The sequence below is a fragment of the Papaver somniferum genome, unplaced genomic scaffold, assembly GCF_003573695.1.
Source record: "Papaver somniferum cultivar HN1 unplaced genomic scaffold, ASM357369v1 unplaced-scaffold_41, whole genome shotgun sequence".
NCBI lineage: Eukaryota > Viridiplantae > Streptophyta > Magnoliopsida > Ranunculales > Papaveraceae > Papaver > Papaver somniferum.
In genome coordinates, this window is record NW_020646638.1 from 2,076,729 (window position 1) to 2,094,352 (window position 17,624).

At 35.6% G+C, this 17,624-nt stretch overlaps 1 protein-coding gene across 1 annotated transcript; it reads left to right on the plus strand.

The window, feature by feature from the left end:
- Window positions 1-13,080: 13,080 nt before the first annotated feature.
- LOC113342439 lies at window positions 13,081-14,743 on the plus strand. Its single transcript, XM_026586991.1, has 3 exons — window positions 13,081-13,525; window positions 13,626-14,384; window positions 14,523-14,743. Exons 1-3 carry the CDS (start codon window positions 13,081-13,083, stop codon window positions 14,741-14,743), a joined length of 1,425 nt encoding a protein of 474 aa, XP_026442776.1.
- The last annotated feature ends 2,881 nt before the right edge of the window (window positions 14,744-17,624 follow it).

Below are 17,624 nucleotides of genomic sequence, written 5' to 3' on the forward strand. Positions count from 1 at the left end.
TACTGAACTGTTACGGGAAGAGGCCTTCTCGTAAGAATCTTTGACCGAAAAACTGCCCCTGCTATCTCCAAGCCAGATAAGTTTATCCTCCTTCCCAGGGTCAAGACTAATAATCTCTAACATGGTCATCAAGATAATCAATTCTTCAATTTTGATCATATATTCGTCTTCTATGAAGTAAACTAAGTCCCACTGCATCCCTTCATCCACAATTTGCTGAGCATCTAAAATAGAAACTTGTTTATTAGTAATCAGTTGATATAGTCTTGGAAACAAATCACTAAAAGATCCATTAAGATGTCATTTATCCTCCCAGATGTCATTTATCCTCCCAAAGCCGTATTATGTCCCCCTTGCCAATTTTGAATTGACATTGCTCGAAGAAATCATCCGAGATCGAGTAAATAATTCTCCACAAACTCACCCCATGCATGTCTCTTGGTTGCTTTGTCTTCCACCCAAACCCAATATTACCATATTTATCTTTAATAACCCTTTCCCAAAGAGCCTTAGGTTAGATTCTTGATGCCTAAGCCCCCAATATTAGCCAGTTTGCACACATTCCTCCAACCAACCCAGTGAAACTTCTTTATATCGGCGGATTCGTCCCATAGGAAATTCCTGATAGTTTTCTCAATAGCTTTAATCACATGAGAAGGAGCCATAAATAAAGAGAAGTAGATAGGAATAATTTGAAGCACACTTTTAATAAGGGTTAGATTACCTCCTTTGGACAAGATATTTCTTTTCCAAGCATCTAGCCTAGATTTGAAAATTTCCAGTATCTTATCCCATTTAGTGGAAAAGTCAGTTTTCTATCCTAGAGGCATGCCTAGATAGGTAGTGGGGAAACTATTGCAATAACAACCCAATATTTCAGCGAACTCTTCTAGCTCATCATCATTTCCCATCTCAAACAAACTATACTTAGCAAAGTTTGTTTTAAGACCAGAGGCACAATGGAACCATAAAAGAATATATTTGAAGGTTTCTTACTTGAGTAGCATTAGCATCTATAAGGACTAAAGTGCTGTCACCAAATTGCAGATGACTAACTCTGACACCAGTAGAAGAATCCGAAGATAGAAAACCTCCCAGCAGGCCACCACCTTCAACTTTTTCAAAAAGCATTATTAGAACTTCTGAAACAAAAAGGAACAAAAAAGGCGACAACGGATCACCTTGACGAAGACCCTTCTCCGAGGTAATCTTTCCGAAAACAGAACCATTAATGCGGATAGAAAAATGGAGTTTTGAAATGCAACCAAGAATCCATTTTTGCCAAATATCCCCAAACCCCATATTTTTAAAAACATCAATCAAAAAGGACCATTTGACATTGTCAAAGGCCTTTTCCAAATATATTTTACATATAATCCTTGGGGTTCCTTTCTTTATTCTAGAGTCGAGACGTTCATTGGCTACTAAGATACTATCTAGAATCTGTCTACCTTTTACCAAGGACGATTGATGACTAGATATAAGTTTAGGGAGTAGTACCTTTAATCTCACAACGAGAACTTTGGAAATAGCGTAATACACGTTGTTGGTTAGACTGATAGGTCGAAGGTCTTTAACCTCCTCTACCACCTTCTTTATGGGTATAAGAGCAAGGAAGGTAGACATCAATCTCTAATCAATAAAACTAGACCTTTAGAAATCCTTAAAAACCTTCATGATGTCAGTTTTCATCAATTACCAACACTTAATAATGATGCTGACTTGAAACCCACCAGGTCCAGGGGCCCTTTTTTGGCCTAACAAATGGAGAGCTGAAAAGACTTCATCATCAGATATGGGTCTTTCCAACCAGACAACATCATCAACAGAGATCTTCTTAAAGTTCATTTCCGAGAGCAGGAGTTGAGTATTGTCAGCCAGTTTGAATCTGGATTTAAAATGATCCAAAATATAGTTTTTGATGACCTGTTTGTCCCCAATAATTACTAAACCAATCTTCATACTAGAGAAAGAGTTGTACCTTCTCCTAATCTTGGTAATTCTATGAAAAAAAGGTATTTATTTCACCTTCTTCAACCCTTTGAACCCTTGACTTGTCTCGCCAAAATAATTCCTTCATATCGGTCAGCTTCTCGCTTTCAAGCATTAAGTTATCATGAAAAATTATTTGGGAATCAGTGATACTCTCATCATCAATTTTTTGGTCAAGCAAGCTAATTCCCAAGCAGTTCTTTTCACATTTTCTTTTTATTCTGCCAAAAAAAAATCCTTGTTTCACTCTCTATTTAAAACTTTAAAGGCTTGAATTTTTTTAGCAAGAACATACCCAGCAGATCCAGAGAAAACATATATTATCAAGAGAAGACCACAATTGCTTCATTAAGTCCATGAAATCTAGTTCTAAGAGCCACATGAACTCAAATCTCCATATAGGAGGACCCCAATCTTCCAAATCGTAAGAAAGCCAAATAGGTTTATGATCAGAGAAAGACCTACCGAAGGATTTGGCAGAAATAGCAGGATAATGACCATCCCAAGCAGAACTAACCATAAATCTGTCAATTTTACTTCTGGCAGAAATATGACCTTTTTCACCCAAGTGAACTTGGCTCCAACAATTGGGAGATCATTTAGCTCATTTGTATCGTAAAAAATCCCAAAATCTCTCATGCCGCCAGATATATTATAGCAACCTTTTCTTTCAGATATAATTCTAACTTTGTTAAAATCTCCACCCAAACACCAAGGGAGATCCCAAATTTGGTTCATCAAGGACAGCTCCCTCCAAAGTCTTTTCCTTTCAGAAACTTCACAAGGACCATACACTCCCGAAAAAAGCCAATAAAAATTATCAATAGAGTTTTTGAAATGAATGTTGACACTAAAAGTCCCAATAATATGATCCGCCATCTCTACAACATCATAATTCTAAATGACTAGAATCCCCCCCGATCTTCCAATAGAATCCAGAGCTACCCAACTATGATTCATACTACGCCGTATCTGAGAAACCATTGAATCATTACAAGATTCAAGTAAGGTCTCTTGGAAAACAATCAGGTCTGGTTTATAGAGATCTATCCATCTCTTAACAACACCTTTTTTTATACAATTCCTCAAACCTCTAACTTTCCAATAAATGGTATTAAACTTTCTTCAATTCCCGCATTCAAATTGACAGCATTTGGGTTTTGGGTTTCAGCATGCATAAGAACTCTTATGAACTCATAAACGGATGCTGGCATTCCCAACTTGCTTAATAATATTAAAGTCTAAATGGGAGTGGAGATAATTGATTACCGTTGCCTCTTTAAATGAATCTATAAGAGCTTGATGAAAAAATTCAGATGTCGGAGAAAAAATAGGCATGCTAGATTGAATGCTAGATTGAGCAGAAGAATTAGAGTTCACTATCAATTACGAAGAAGAAGAACTTGGTTGTGAATCATGAACCATCTCATTAGAATTAGATATATTATAAGAATCTGTAGGGCATACCCGCTGATGAGCCAAGCACGAACAATTATCAACACAAGTACCAATTGAGTCTCGAGCAGCTTTGAGTTCTAATTCTCCACATAACCTTCTATGCTCCCCAGAAGATTTAGAGGATAAATCATCGTCATCCCAAAGATTGATAGTTGCACCGCTCCAAACCATTTCACCTTCAGATTTTGGTGACTTTCCTTGATAATTTGAGGACTGATCTAAATCGAATAATATTTTAAAGCTTTTCCCAATATGCGAAATAAGCCCATGTGGAAATTTACCGATGCATTTAGCTTTAACCCAATTCTCAGGCTCCATCTGGACGGTTTTAGAAGAATGTCCCAAAGAAGATGAACCGTTGGATATAATAAGACCATTCTCAAACCCTTAATTTTCATTCATAGGTCTAACACCAGAATCTGGATGGGACAAATTTCCAGACAGATGAGCATGCTCTTGTGACTGAGAGGTCTTAAAATTGGCAAAGTTACAGGATATAGAGTCGTTAGCCTAGGAGGAGGAGCCCCTAAAATGTCAACACTTGTTCTTTGAACAATAATAAGTTTGACCTTGAATAATGGAACATCAGATTCCAAAGAACTATTTTTCGGTGAGCTACCAGATCCAAGAACTTGATTACTCGCTTTAATCCTACCGAGGTTATTAAGAATTTTTGAAGAATTCTCAGAATCCTTAGAAATCAAAACTTTGAAGGGAAGATCTTTAAAATCAATCTCCTTGATGAAATGATGTTCAGGAATTGGACCACATACTTTTAACTTCATAACAAATAAATTCCAACCCTTACTAGTATCCTCAACAATTTCCAACAGACCACCGCATTTAACACCAATTGTTTCGAAAGTTTTTTGATTCCATAATGAAAACGGTACCCCCCGAACTAAAATCCAGATAGATTGAGTAATAGTTTTATCTTGAGCAATAATAATATCTACATCTGATAGCAACAATATTATTTCTCCACCCCAAGCATTCAACCAATTGTATTTTCAAGCTTGAATCTTGAACTTGGAGAACCATTAAACTTAGCCTAAAACTGCAGACAGTGGACGATACAGATTCACTAAGTTACTTTTAATTCAAAATGGTATATTACTCCATTGAGTAATCTAGAACGATTTGGCTCAAGAAATTAAGTACTATAAAATCTCAAATTGTTGCCTAAAAGACTCTCTGTCGACTTTCTGCGGTTGAATGGCTTTCCCAATCCCTCGGCTGTTTGATGGCTTCCCTAGAATTTGTTGTAGTGTGAACTGTGGGATTAAACCTATCAATCAGTTGATATCTGGTACTTCGATGCTTCACATGATGAATTGTACTTGATTTTCCGAGTTCGTTTAAAGCAAACATTTACCCAATGTCAATTTATCGCCACTTTGGCTATCATTAGCATTTCCCAAGGCTTTGCCAATAAAGTTGTGATGATGCCGGAAGGTTACTGCATTGATATAATTGTTGTTATCGTTATTTTTGCAGATATAACTCCCTCTATTATGTCTCGAGTATGCTTTAGCTACCCTATTCGTGTTAAATTTAATGATATATACAGAAGCCTGCTAATGTGTCGTTGCCGATGATATATTGTGCCAGAAACTTAAACTTGTTGCACTTTGTTATGTTTTTTTCTCTCCAAAAGTTAACACGAAATAATCGTGTTATATTTTCAGACATATATATTTTATAGTGCTATTTCCATCATTATCACCATTCAATCTCCACACTACACTTCCTAATATTTTACCCGACATTTCTAGTGTCTTCTTTATTTTAACTATTTTAACTAACAAGACTATCAATATTCTATTTAACTCTAACAGTTCAACAAACAACTTCCTATCATCTCGAATTCCGGCATCTTTCATACAAAAATGAATACTCAAATGTATAAGCTAGAATTTATTCGGTACCCCAAGCTAGGAATCCATAGAAGAATCAACTTCTCACAAAAAATTGACGAGACAACAATACAATTACTTTAATCAAATAACGAGCAACTATCATCAGATGATAACAAAAATAATATATATACAATATTTTGTTTTTTATGGGGGTGAAATAATAACTCCTTTAAGTATTCAAGATCTTCAAAATTCTCGTCAAACTTGCTCAAGCAGTACAATCCTTCATAATCATTCACCTTCCTTGTTTTGATTTTATTTAACTTGGAGTAGTCACTTATATATGGTTTTGCAACTTCTTGAAATTGTAAGCTCACACCTATAAGTGAATCAATATCTTTGTTTTAAACAAAAAAAATAGATAATTAACTCCATTTTAAGAGATTCAGCTTCTTCATCAACACCATAAGAATTATCTTCTTTAGACTTGTAATATAGTTCTCCTTGATCTTCGATCAATTTAGGATTTCCAGCTAGATAAATCTTGAAAGAACTCAAAAACTTGGCAAACTTAAGGTCCATTTGATGATCTATATCTAGCTTGATATCTGTCATCTGTTTTCCTAACAAATCGATCTTGAAAAGGAGAGGGTACCAAGTACATCGCCAAATTTTTCGTCCAGAAACCTGTATGGACAATTTCTTATTATATATAATCAATAAGTATGGATCGACGGAATTCTTGTACTTGATTGTATGAAATCTTCTTAGATAATCTGAAAAGTCAATATTTAAGAATCAACTAGTATGTACACGAGTTGTACAGGAACCGAATCATACCCAATTTCTCGTGATATTCCTTTAAACTTAACATCATCCATAAACCTTAACTCATGATTACATTCTAACCTTCAAATCTTTTACCAATAGATGAATATCCACTAGCGGAATCAAACCTTAACTTCATTTTTAACGTCATACAAACCCTAAATTGTGTTTAGAAGATAAAAGTTTTTCTTTGAGTTTGGGTAATTGAGAAGTCGAATTGTTGTCGTTGCTCTTGTTGTTGTATGAGATTTTGAAAAAGAAGAAGATGCAAAAATATGAGAGAAAGAAATAAGGAGAGGAACGAGGGAATGATGGAGGCAGTTGTGTGCGAAAGTATTAGGGTTTTTTGAGTCAAATAAGGTAGGTGAGTAACAAACGGATTTAAGTAGTAGGATGACAGTTGGATGTTTTATTCACGGCCTAGGTTTTTGGTTGGAAAAACTTATCTGTTAATCCTTTGACTTTATGAATTAAACTCACCGATCCAACTTGGTGTCTGTCGGGGAGTTTTGAACCGAAAAACATTGAGTCAACTCGTTCTCTTTTTCTTCCTTAATTCTTTGATTTCTATATACTCTGATCTATTTTCTCTTATAATTGCATGCTTCCATGTTTATCATATCTTCCATTTGATACCATCTTTTCTTACATGCATTAATTTTTGATTATTAATGGATTTTATTTTCCTTTACGTGTAGGTATTGATCAGCAACACTGGGATTATCGCCTGAGACACGTAGAGCAGTTTTGTCTATCTGTCTCCTCTTTCCTTCTATTACAATCTTCACCTCCTTCTTACCTTGTTTTTATCATCTTTAAGAAGAAAAATTTCTCTCTTTACATCCGTATCTTCTTTGCAGAACCTTAAAAAATATCCTACTTTTTATTCTCATTGAACTTTATCCCTGCAGGTTTTCTAGCCGCCTATTTTACTCTATTTTTTCTTCTCTTTCTTCCATCAGTTCTTTCTCTCTAAATTTTCTTACATGTTTCCAACATTCACCCAGCTGAAGAGAGGCAAACCCTGTATCTCAAGCTTGCGTCTTCTATTATTCTTTTTCTAAATATTTCTTACACAATTTACTTCACACTCTTTCCTTCCCATGCAATCTCAGCTCAAGGAAGTTCAAAACAAGATGGAAGATATGTCCCTTTCTTTCTCAAATATGGCTCTAAAACCGAAGTTCTCCACGGGGTCCGAAGGCTTAAAGCCTTGAAACAACCAACCTTATCCGCAGAAGACCTTTTAGAGGGAGCAAAGCAATGGAAATTTTCAAATTCATTTCAGAAATATCATCTTTCATTTTCAATTTTCCAGTTACTACTTTGATCTGTCTAAATTTGGTAGAAAATTTTCAAAAAACATGAAAATCTTTACCTGGAATGTACAAGGTTTTTCTTCAAAAAATACTAGAGACTATCTAGCTGAAATTGTTAAAAATCATAACCCATAAATCATGTTCCTGGTAGAAACAAAAATTAGCGAAGATAAAGCCAAAGCCTTAACACATTCTTTTCGCTACCCAAATTTATTGTTCATCAGTTCAAATGGTTTATCTGGTGGTATAATTCTTCTATGGAAGAATGGATTTCCTTGTGATGTTGTGTGCTCTAAGGATAACATGATACATTTATTAACCACATCCAACCTTTCTAAAGAAGAATGGCTTCTCACCTGCATGTATGGTTCAACCTATAATGAGTTGAAACAAAATCAGTGGAATTTTATTAAAGAGCTTAGTGAAAAAAATTCCATCCTTGGGTAGTCATGGGGATTTAAATGTTCATCTTCATACTAGGGGTCAACCATCTCATAATTCTTCCATAAATCAGTGGGGTATGTAATACCATTGATGAAGCTGGACTTATGGACATGGGTTTTGTGGGTAATAATTATACCTGGACTAATAGGATAAATGAGAAAGGTTACAAAAGAGCCAGAATAGACTTAGCCCGGCATAATTTTCTCAGTAGAAAATAAGCTATCCTGACTCAAAGTTGATCACCTCCCATTTATTAGCTCAGATCATTGTCCAATTCTACTAGTAACTGAAGCTGATTGTTCTAGGACTAGAAATGCTTGGAAGTTTTACAGATCCTGGTTAAAAGATCCAACATGTGCTCAGACTATCACAACACCATGGTCTAAGTCAGTCTCTGGTAAAACTTCTCAAAATATTGGGAGAAAATTAACAACAACGAGAAGGAATTTAACTCAATGGAGCAGAAATGATTTTGGATATATCAAACAACATATATCCACTCCCAAGTCTCAGTTACAAGTTTTACAATCTCAGCCTTTTAGTGATCAGAATAGTAACTACATTCATGATACTATAGATCAAATCCAACATTGGAAAAAAATTTGAAGCTGATTGCTGGCAACAAAAATCTGGTGATTACTGGATTATGGATGCAGATAACAATACTTTATATTTCCATGCCTTATCTAATAGAAGAAGATCAAGAAACAACATTATAGCCCTTCGAGACTTGAATGGTAAGTGGTATCAAACTAGAGAAAAACTGGCAGGTCTCTTTACTAACCATTTCTCGAATATTGCCTCCACAACTGAGCCAATTCAGAATTCTTCCTTTAGTCATATTTATGCAGTTATATCTCCTTTGGATAATGATATTCTCATGAAAATGCCAACTAAAGACGAAATTTATAGTGTGATTAAAAGTTTAAAGAGTTGGAACTCTCCAGGCCCGGATGGATTCCCAGATGGCTTCTTCCAAACTCAATGGTCAACAGTTGGAGATGATATTGCAGATGTGATCCGAAATTTCTTCTCAAAAAAACAGATGCCCTCAGGTCTGAATCAAACCGCCATTTGCTTAATTCCTAAAACAAAACATCTTGATACTCCCAATGACTATAGGCCAATTAGCCTTTGTAATATTACATATAAGATTATCTCAAAATTATTGGTAACCAGAATGAAACCCCTCATGCATAGGATAATCTCTCCTACCCAAGCGGCATATGTGCCTAAAAGACTCATCAATGGTAATATCATCATAGCTCATGAGTTAATCCATTCAATGAAGAAATCTAAGAATAAAGTACCTCAGATTACTCTGAAACTGGATATGTCCAAAGCGTTCGATCGTTTGGAATGGAGTTTCATAAATAAAATGCTAGAATGCCTTGGTTTCTCTGAAGATTGAAGACTACTTATATATCGATGTATAAATACTACTTCTATCTCCATTAGGACTAATGTAAGTTCTTGTGATGAATATATTCCGACAAGAGGATTAAGACAGGGGGATCCTCTGTCCCCCTATCTTTTCATTATTGCAATGGAATTTCTTACAAGAAGTCTTAATAGAGATGAGGAAAATCTTCAGATTCAAGGTGAAGTAGTTAAAAAATGCTCCTTCAATCAATCATCTGTTATTTGCAGATGATTGTTTGTTATTTTTCCAAGCAGATTAGAGAAATATAGAGCACATTCAGCATATTCTACAAGATTTTGGACCCCTCTCAGGTCAATCAATAAACTTTACAAAATCAACAACTTTCATTACAGGCGATATATCCACTGAGGAAAAATTAAATGTTGTCAAAACATTAGGAGTGAAACAGCTATGTTCTTCAGACAAATATTCGGGTTTGACAATTTTATTGGATAAAAACAAGGTTAATTATTTTCAACATATCAATGAATCCTTTGAAAATAGGCTTCAGGGTTGGAATTCTAAGATTCTAAATCAAGCAGCCAGAAATACAATGGTAAAATTAGTCTTAAACACCATCCCTTCACATTATATGAGTAACTTCAAAATTCCAAAACATACAATAAATAAGCTGAATACCATTCAAAGAAGATTCTGGTGGGGTCATAAAAACAAAAAAGGTTTAAATCGGATTGCTTGGAACTCTTTATCATATTCTAAATGTGATGGAGTCTGGGTTTTAGAAATTTAGAACAATACAACATGGCATTGATTACCAAATTATCTTGGAGACTTTGCATTGAGTCTGATCAACTCTGGGTCAAAATATTAAAACCTAAATACTAACCTCATTGTGAATTCCTTCACCTGCAAGAAGAACATCAAAATTCCTCTTGGATCTGGAAAGGAATAGAAGAAGGTCTCCAACAAGTTAGAAAGCATCGTAGATGGAATGTAAAGTGTGGTACCAAAATTATGGTTTGGTATGATAAATGGGTTATAAGTTTAGACCATCCTCCTGTCCCTAAAGGTGACTTTACTGATCCAGTAAGAATTGTGTTTGTCTGTGATTTAATGCTACAAAATCCAAGGAGGTGGAATATCCTTTGATAAAGGAAGTGTTTCCCCAACACACTGCAACTCTGATTACTAGCATGTATCTGAGTCAACAAGGTAGTGATTCTTTGGTATGGGAATCAAACAACACAGGTAACTTTTTAGTTAGGTCAGCTTACAAAGTCTTAACAACACAGTCCTATCAAGATTATCAACAACAGCAGGTAATTCAAAAGAAGACATGGAAATCCTTGTGGAAAGTTAAAATACCTCATAAGATAAAACTCTTTATTTGGAAATTTCTGAAAGACATTGTCCAAAAAGAGTAAAACTCAGTAGATACAAAAGGGACATTGATACTCTATGTCCTCACTGTCATGCTGATCAAGAAACTCTAGAACATCTGATCATCAACTGTGACTATGCAAGATCAGTCTGGCTGCTCATGAATGTTAATACCCATAATGTTCATAAAAGCCAAACTACAGTTTCATCTTGGATAAACAGCTGGTTTTCTAAAGATTTGGAGAATGAAGAAAACATTATTCTAATGATGGAAACTGCCTGGTACATTTGGAAGAATAGGTGTGACAGAATATTTAAGCATAAAAGTCCATGCAACTTTATGATAGAAAAAAACATTAACAGTTTGGTGCAATCGATTAAAAGAGCCGAAAAACATGATAACACTTTCTCTGACAGAGATATACCTAATAGATGGAATCCTCCTCCTCTGAACTACATAAAGATTAACATTGATGCTTTCTATAATGATAAAAATTTTGGTATTGGCCTAATAGCTCGTAATCATGCAGGAAGTTTCCAGGGCATCAGAGGGAGATTCTGCTATGGAGGACTAGATGTTGAACAAACGGAGTGCTTGGATTTCAAAGAAATTGTTTTATGGGCCAAGTCTTTTAATCTTAACAATGTTATTTTTAAATCGGACTGTATTAATGTAGTAAAGTCTATCACAGATGCTACCCCTTATGTAAATTGGTGGAGTCAGGGGATTGTAGAAGAAATAAAGCATCTTTTGTCTAGTACTATAATTATAAGTCAAGTAAGTCATGTTAAGAGAACATGCAACAATGCCGCTCATAATCTGCCTAATAAAGCTAGAACTTTTTGTTTTTTGGAACACCATCGCTGCTTGTTTTGCTGATATCGTAAGGGATGAAGAAATTATCCTGGTGTTATGTAATTCTAATCAAGTAATACAAATTTTTTTTTTGAGTTAAAAATGCATTCAAAAGACTAACTTGGGGAGTTAGTAACCCTTACAACTTGGTGAGTAGAGTCATCTAGTGTCGGGCCGGAGGACTTAACCCGAACATTAGATTATCTACTTCTAAAGCTACTCTAATGCATTCCGGAGGTTCCTTCCTCCAATTAAGAAGGGAACTGAAGTATTTGGATTATTTAGCCATTTAAGTCAGCTACGTTGTTAGCTGTTCTTGGTACAAAATAAAATCCCAAAAAATTATTACAAGACTTGAGTTCATTGATAGCATCATCTAAGATGGTTATGTTCTGCCATTCTAAAGAGGATTATTTTCCATTAAGGTAATCAAAAAAGTTCTTGCAGTCTCATTCTATTGAAAGGTTGTACAAACCAATTTCTGCCGCCCATTTAGCTCCCTGCAACAGTCCCAGGGCTTCCGCTTATTCAGGGGTAGAGGCTGTGAATGCTCTTGCTCTTCCTTGTTCAAGAATTCCTGCATCATTTCTAAGAATTAAAGAAAAACCTGCTGGCAAATTAGCAGAGATCCAAGCTGCATCAATATTTAATTTCAGATGAGTTCTCTTAGGAGGATTCCAGTTAGGAATCATATCTCTTCCTATTTTAACTTGATTTAGTAAGGGGTGATCCTTGTACCAGAATTCTAAGTATCTTTGAATTTCAGTACCTAATTGAACACTTGTCTGCTATTTGTTTTCAAAAACTAGATTGCATCTCTCCTTCCATATGAACCATGATTTTGTCAAAGCAATTTCAACAGGTATAAGAGCTAGCACTATGGTTCTAGCTATCCCTTTCCTATCTCTCAAATGTAGGGAAGGGATGGCACATGAAAGGAAATCTTGCTATGGTGTCCTCTCATCCCTTCCCTATACATGAGACACGTACTCAGTACCCGTATGAATAGTGCCAAACGCGTACTCAGTACCCGTATAAGTTAACTCGTTGACTTGACCAAAAAACAAGTACTGAGTACGCGTTTCATAGGTTTAAGAACACAGAACTTGGTTCAGTCGACTATTTCTTCTTCTTCTCTTCCTTTCATCCTCTCAAAACCCCTCTTACCTCCTTTAGATTTTCATGTTGATTCATTGCGATTCGACTGCTTAAATTAAAAGGGTTTGATGGTTACTACAAGGTGAAACAAATCCATTCTTCAATTTCGAGTTTCATCCAAAAAATCATCTAAAGGTGAGTGATTCTAATGTTAGTGTTTCAAATTAATTTGATTTTGATTTTAATTTTGATGAAATTCTTGATATTAGGTTGGTTGGGTATGTAGTATGCAATTCAATAACGTTATTGAAACATATATTTAGTGAAAAATCCATGATTATTTTTTGTGTGTCTTGATTTATGTTGAATGAAATGAATGTAAACTACCATCTCAATGTAGACTTATATTTATGTATGGTATACACAAATTGATAGTGTTTTTTTTGTGTGTTAAGGTGCATAATGAGTCTAATGCGTTCTTATGTGAGAGCTAAATATGGAATCTATTTGGATACCTCTAGTGATAGTGATGAAGAAGAGAAAGCTTTGCTAATGTTTACACAACTATATTTGGATGAACGATTGCGTATTATTAGACAACCTATACCAAAGGAGGAACAAACACGATGTGTAATAACGCGTGATCGAGTGTGGCATGATGCCAAAATGATGAATGATTATTTTACGCCTGGAACCGGTTATACCTCTAGACAATTCAAACAACGTCTAGGCATGAGTGAAGACTTATTCGAGAAATTGTTAGGAAAATTGCTTGAAGTGGACCAGGAATGTCATCAACATCCGGATGCAACCGGTACTATGGGGCATTCTCTGCATATGAAATTAGTTGCGGTGATGAAATGTTTATGCAAAAGTACGCCAGATGATAGTGTTGATGATTACACTCGTATGGGTGCTACCACAATATACAAGTATCTAAAAAGATTTTGCCACACCGTTTGCATGACTTTTTGGAGCAATATATTTGCGTGAACCCACTCCTGAAGATGTTCAGAGGTTGCTAGCTGAGAATGCCGACCGAGGTTTTCCTGAAATGCTTGGTAGTGTTGATTGTATGCAATGGCCATGGAAGAATTGTCCGGTAGCTTGGAAAGGAACTTACCGAGGTAAAGATAAAGAGATTAGTTTGGTATTAGAGGCGGTGGCATCATATGATTTGTGGTTTTGGCATGCCTTTTTTGGAATGCCTGGATCAAACAACGATTTGAATGTGTTGGCACACTCACTCCTTTTTGATAACATGATAAAGGGTGTAGCACCTCCATGCAATTATGTCATCAACGGTCACCAATACAATATGGGTTACTTCTTAGCCGATAGTATCTATCCAAAGTTGACTACAATTGTACAAGCTTTTTCTCAGACACTGGACATTACCGACTTTTTTAGGTTCAACAAGTATCAAATGGATAAAAGAAAGGATGTCGAGCGTGCTTTTGGAGTGCTTCAGGGTAAATTCAGAATTGTCGGATATCCCTGTAAGTATTGGCACCAATCTGACTTGAATCTAATTATGAAATGTTGTCTTATTTTACACAACATCATTATCGAGCATGAGAGTCGGGATAGGGATTGGGGCAGGGTTGTTCCTGTTCCGCTTCCGGAAACTACTGTTAATGGTCGTGTATTTATGTCATCTCTGAAAAACCTAGAACTGCATCTACAACTAATAAATGATCTTGTCAAGCACATTGCTGCGCGTCCTGGTAGAGGAGGCGCGGCAGGGGACTTGTCTAGTTTGGAGGGTTCAGATATGGAATTCGTGGCACTTCCATCGTCATAAGGAGATTATGATGATACAGACTTAGAAGAAGAAGTAGTCCCAGGCAAAAACGAGAATGGAGCATTTGAGTATTATTGAGATTACAATAATCAAATCCCAGATGAGTTTCAACAAGAAGATGAACATGTTCATGCATATGGACATGTGGGAGACAAATATGAACATGATGGAGATGGAGATGAGGATTCTGAAGATGAGGATGATTATGACGATGATGAGGACGATGACGATGAGGAGGCCGATGTGGAGGACGATTCTGACGATGAGGATGCCTACGATGATGCGAGTATTTATGATGACGATGATGATGTTGAGGCATAAGATGTATTTCACTATTGTGTTTTAAGTTTACGAATGTTATATGCATATGTATTACCACTTTTAATTATTTTTGGGTTTCAATTTATGAAAATGAATTCATTTATATTTGATGACATATGGTTTACAATTAGGATAATCCGTGAAATCTTAAAAATCTCCTTGTATAGTATACGGATATGTATACATATCCGTGAAATCTATTTCTACAGTATACGGATGAGTATTATCCATGAAATCTCTTTCTACAGTGTACAAATATGTATACTCACCATGTATAAAGGATTCACAATCTCTTTACCAGTGAACACATTAATTCGACGAATTCTGTTCTCTGTCTTAAAAAAAAAACACTTATTTTTTTTCCAAGTTATTATCCACAACACTTATCTTTCTTAATTATGGTGGGTTATATTCCGGAGGAAGACGAATTGATAGTTAGTTTATGGGTTGAAGTTCATGTAGAGAATGAAGAAGAAGATGAACAACTAAATAACACAATCCTTTTGGAGCACTTGCTGCAAAAGTTGACTATACACAACGGGAATCCGAACGAACGCACGGTTAAGTATCTGAAAACAAGGTTAAACGCTATAACTTCAGACGTGAAAGTATATGTATCGACACATAGATCGTTATATTTATGGAGGGCTGCAGTACCTACTGAAATCGTAAGAAACTTTACCGGTTACCTATCCAACATTTTTTTGTGTATGTGTACTGAACTGTTTAGTAATTTAATTGTAAACTGATATTGTTTTCTTTTGTCGTAGGAGCAATCTGCTATGGATAGTTACAATAACAAGGAGGGGAAACCTTTTAGATTTTTTAACTGCTATGTGATTTTCAAAAACAGTTTCTCGGAGTATAGCCCTTCCCCCTTTGAAGATTCAGCCTCCGAATCATCAGATGAAGAGTAAAGAATTTAAATAAAGATAGGTTTTGTAGATATCTCTCTCTGTAAACCCTCACGAGATATATCTCGTCCAATAGGGTCGCCTATTAGTTTAAAGGCTGGTTGCACGTGCTTAATGTAATCGCTAATCATATGAATATGAAAATAAATATTATTATTTATTGTAGAAGCATAATACATCAGGCTCATCACATTTAAACTCAATACACACATACTAATTATAAAAAATCACATTACATCAATTGATATTCAAACTCTTGATTGAACTAAAACATAACAACACTTATTCAGTCCATGCTACCGTTCCACACTCAAGGCATCTCCAGTAACGTTTTCCAAATGTTTTCTTTGCACTTGACCGGTGCATTTCCATAAAGAAATAACAACCCTCAGTTTCACACGGAATCCCTTTGGTGCATTCAAATTCCACCTTCCCTTTTAGTTTCAAGTCCTGACAGAGTTCTTCAACTTTTTCTTGTTTGATTGCATCTTTCATTGCATCCTCCAAACATTGTGCTTCTCCCGTACATTTAGCATACTCACATTTCAAATACCTTATCTTCTCTGATATCGACTCTTTTACCTTCCTAGTGCCGGTGCAACCTCGTTGTGGACATTTTGTATATAGCAAAGGGCATTGAAGAAGATTATGATTATCCATGAAACAACATGGACAAATCTCTTTTGCTTCCGCACATACTATTTGTTTTCCATTTCTACTCGAACTGTTAGAATACATGATTGAGGTTTATATTTGAGAATGAATTGAGATTGTTGTTGGTTAGAGAAAATGTTATGTATTTATAGAAATAAATATATAGCCGTTGGACACGAGTTTTAAAAAATATAGCCATTGGACACGATCTTTTAGAAATATGGCCGTTGGACGCGAATTCTAAGAAATATGGCCATTGAGAACGTTTTCTAAGAAATATAGCCGTTGGACACGAGTTCTTAGAAATATAGCCACTGGACACGACTTCTAAGAAATATGGCCGTTGGGAATGAATCCTATATAAGGAAGATATCCCGTTCTTCCTTGCAGCTACAATCTACCAATTCTTTTGCAGTATTAATCTTCGAGGTTAAATTTAAAGATAAACATCTATTGAATGGCAAATCAATCAAGAACTACCAACTCAGTCGAAGAGATTCTAAGAAGATGCAAGTGAACCACTCAATCAATTGCTGCAATGGAAAAAGAGATATGCAAAAGAGGAGATCAAGCTACTACCAACGTAACAACATATTCATCACCCACCAAATTAACCAATGTGATGGATGAAGTGTTATGCAAACGAAAAACCACAAAACAATCCAAATATTCATCATCCACTGCGACAGAATACGAAGAAAAACTCAAGGAATACGAAGAAAAACAAGAGGCAAAGAAACGAGGTCAAGAACAATTCCAAATGAGGGCAAGGTTAAATGATGTTGAAGAAGAGACGGAATGGAATAAAAAATTTTACCTTCTCAATGATGAATTTCCTGAAGATCCTAAAGATCATACTATCTTCTGGACTGATGTTGGTTGGGGACCTTACGTTAAACAGACGGGAAAGCAGCCACGCTTTGATTATGAGCTATCCCACATTTGTTCAAGGAAAATTCATGTTAAGAAATTATGCATCAAGTACAATGAGTTTCTCGATAGGTACAGAGGGGATAGGATCGCTGCACAAAAAGCATACAAAGCCTGGAGACGAGAACAATTTTATCACATCGAAGCGGCATTGATCGTCAAATCTCACACCAAGAAAAATAATAACATGTAATTTATTCAGACCTATCGTAGACCATGTTAACAAACGAGGGTAGAGCGATAACCGCTTAATGAAGTGCTAATGAAGTTATTAATTTTAATCGAATGATCTGTTGTAATTTCTTTTGTACGTTATTAATGAATATTAGTTTAATGAAGTGACAATGAAGTTATTAATTGGAATATGAAAATCGTTTCGTTAC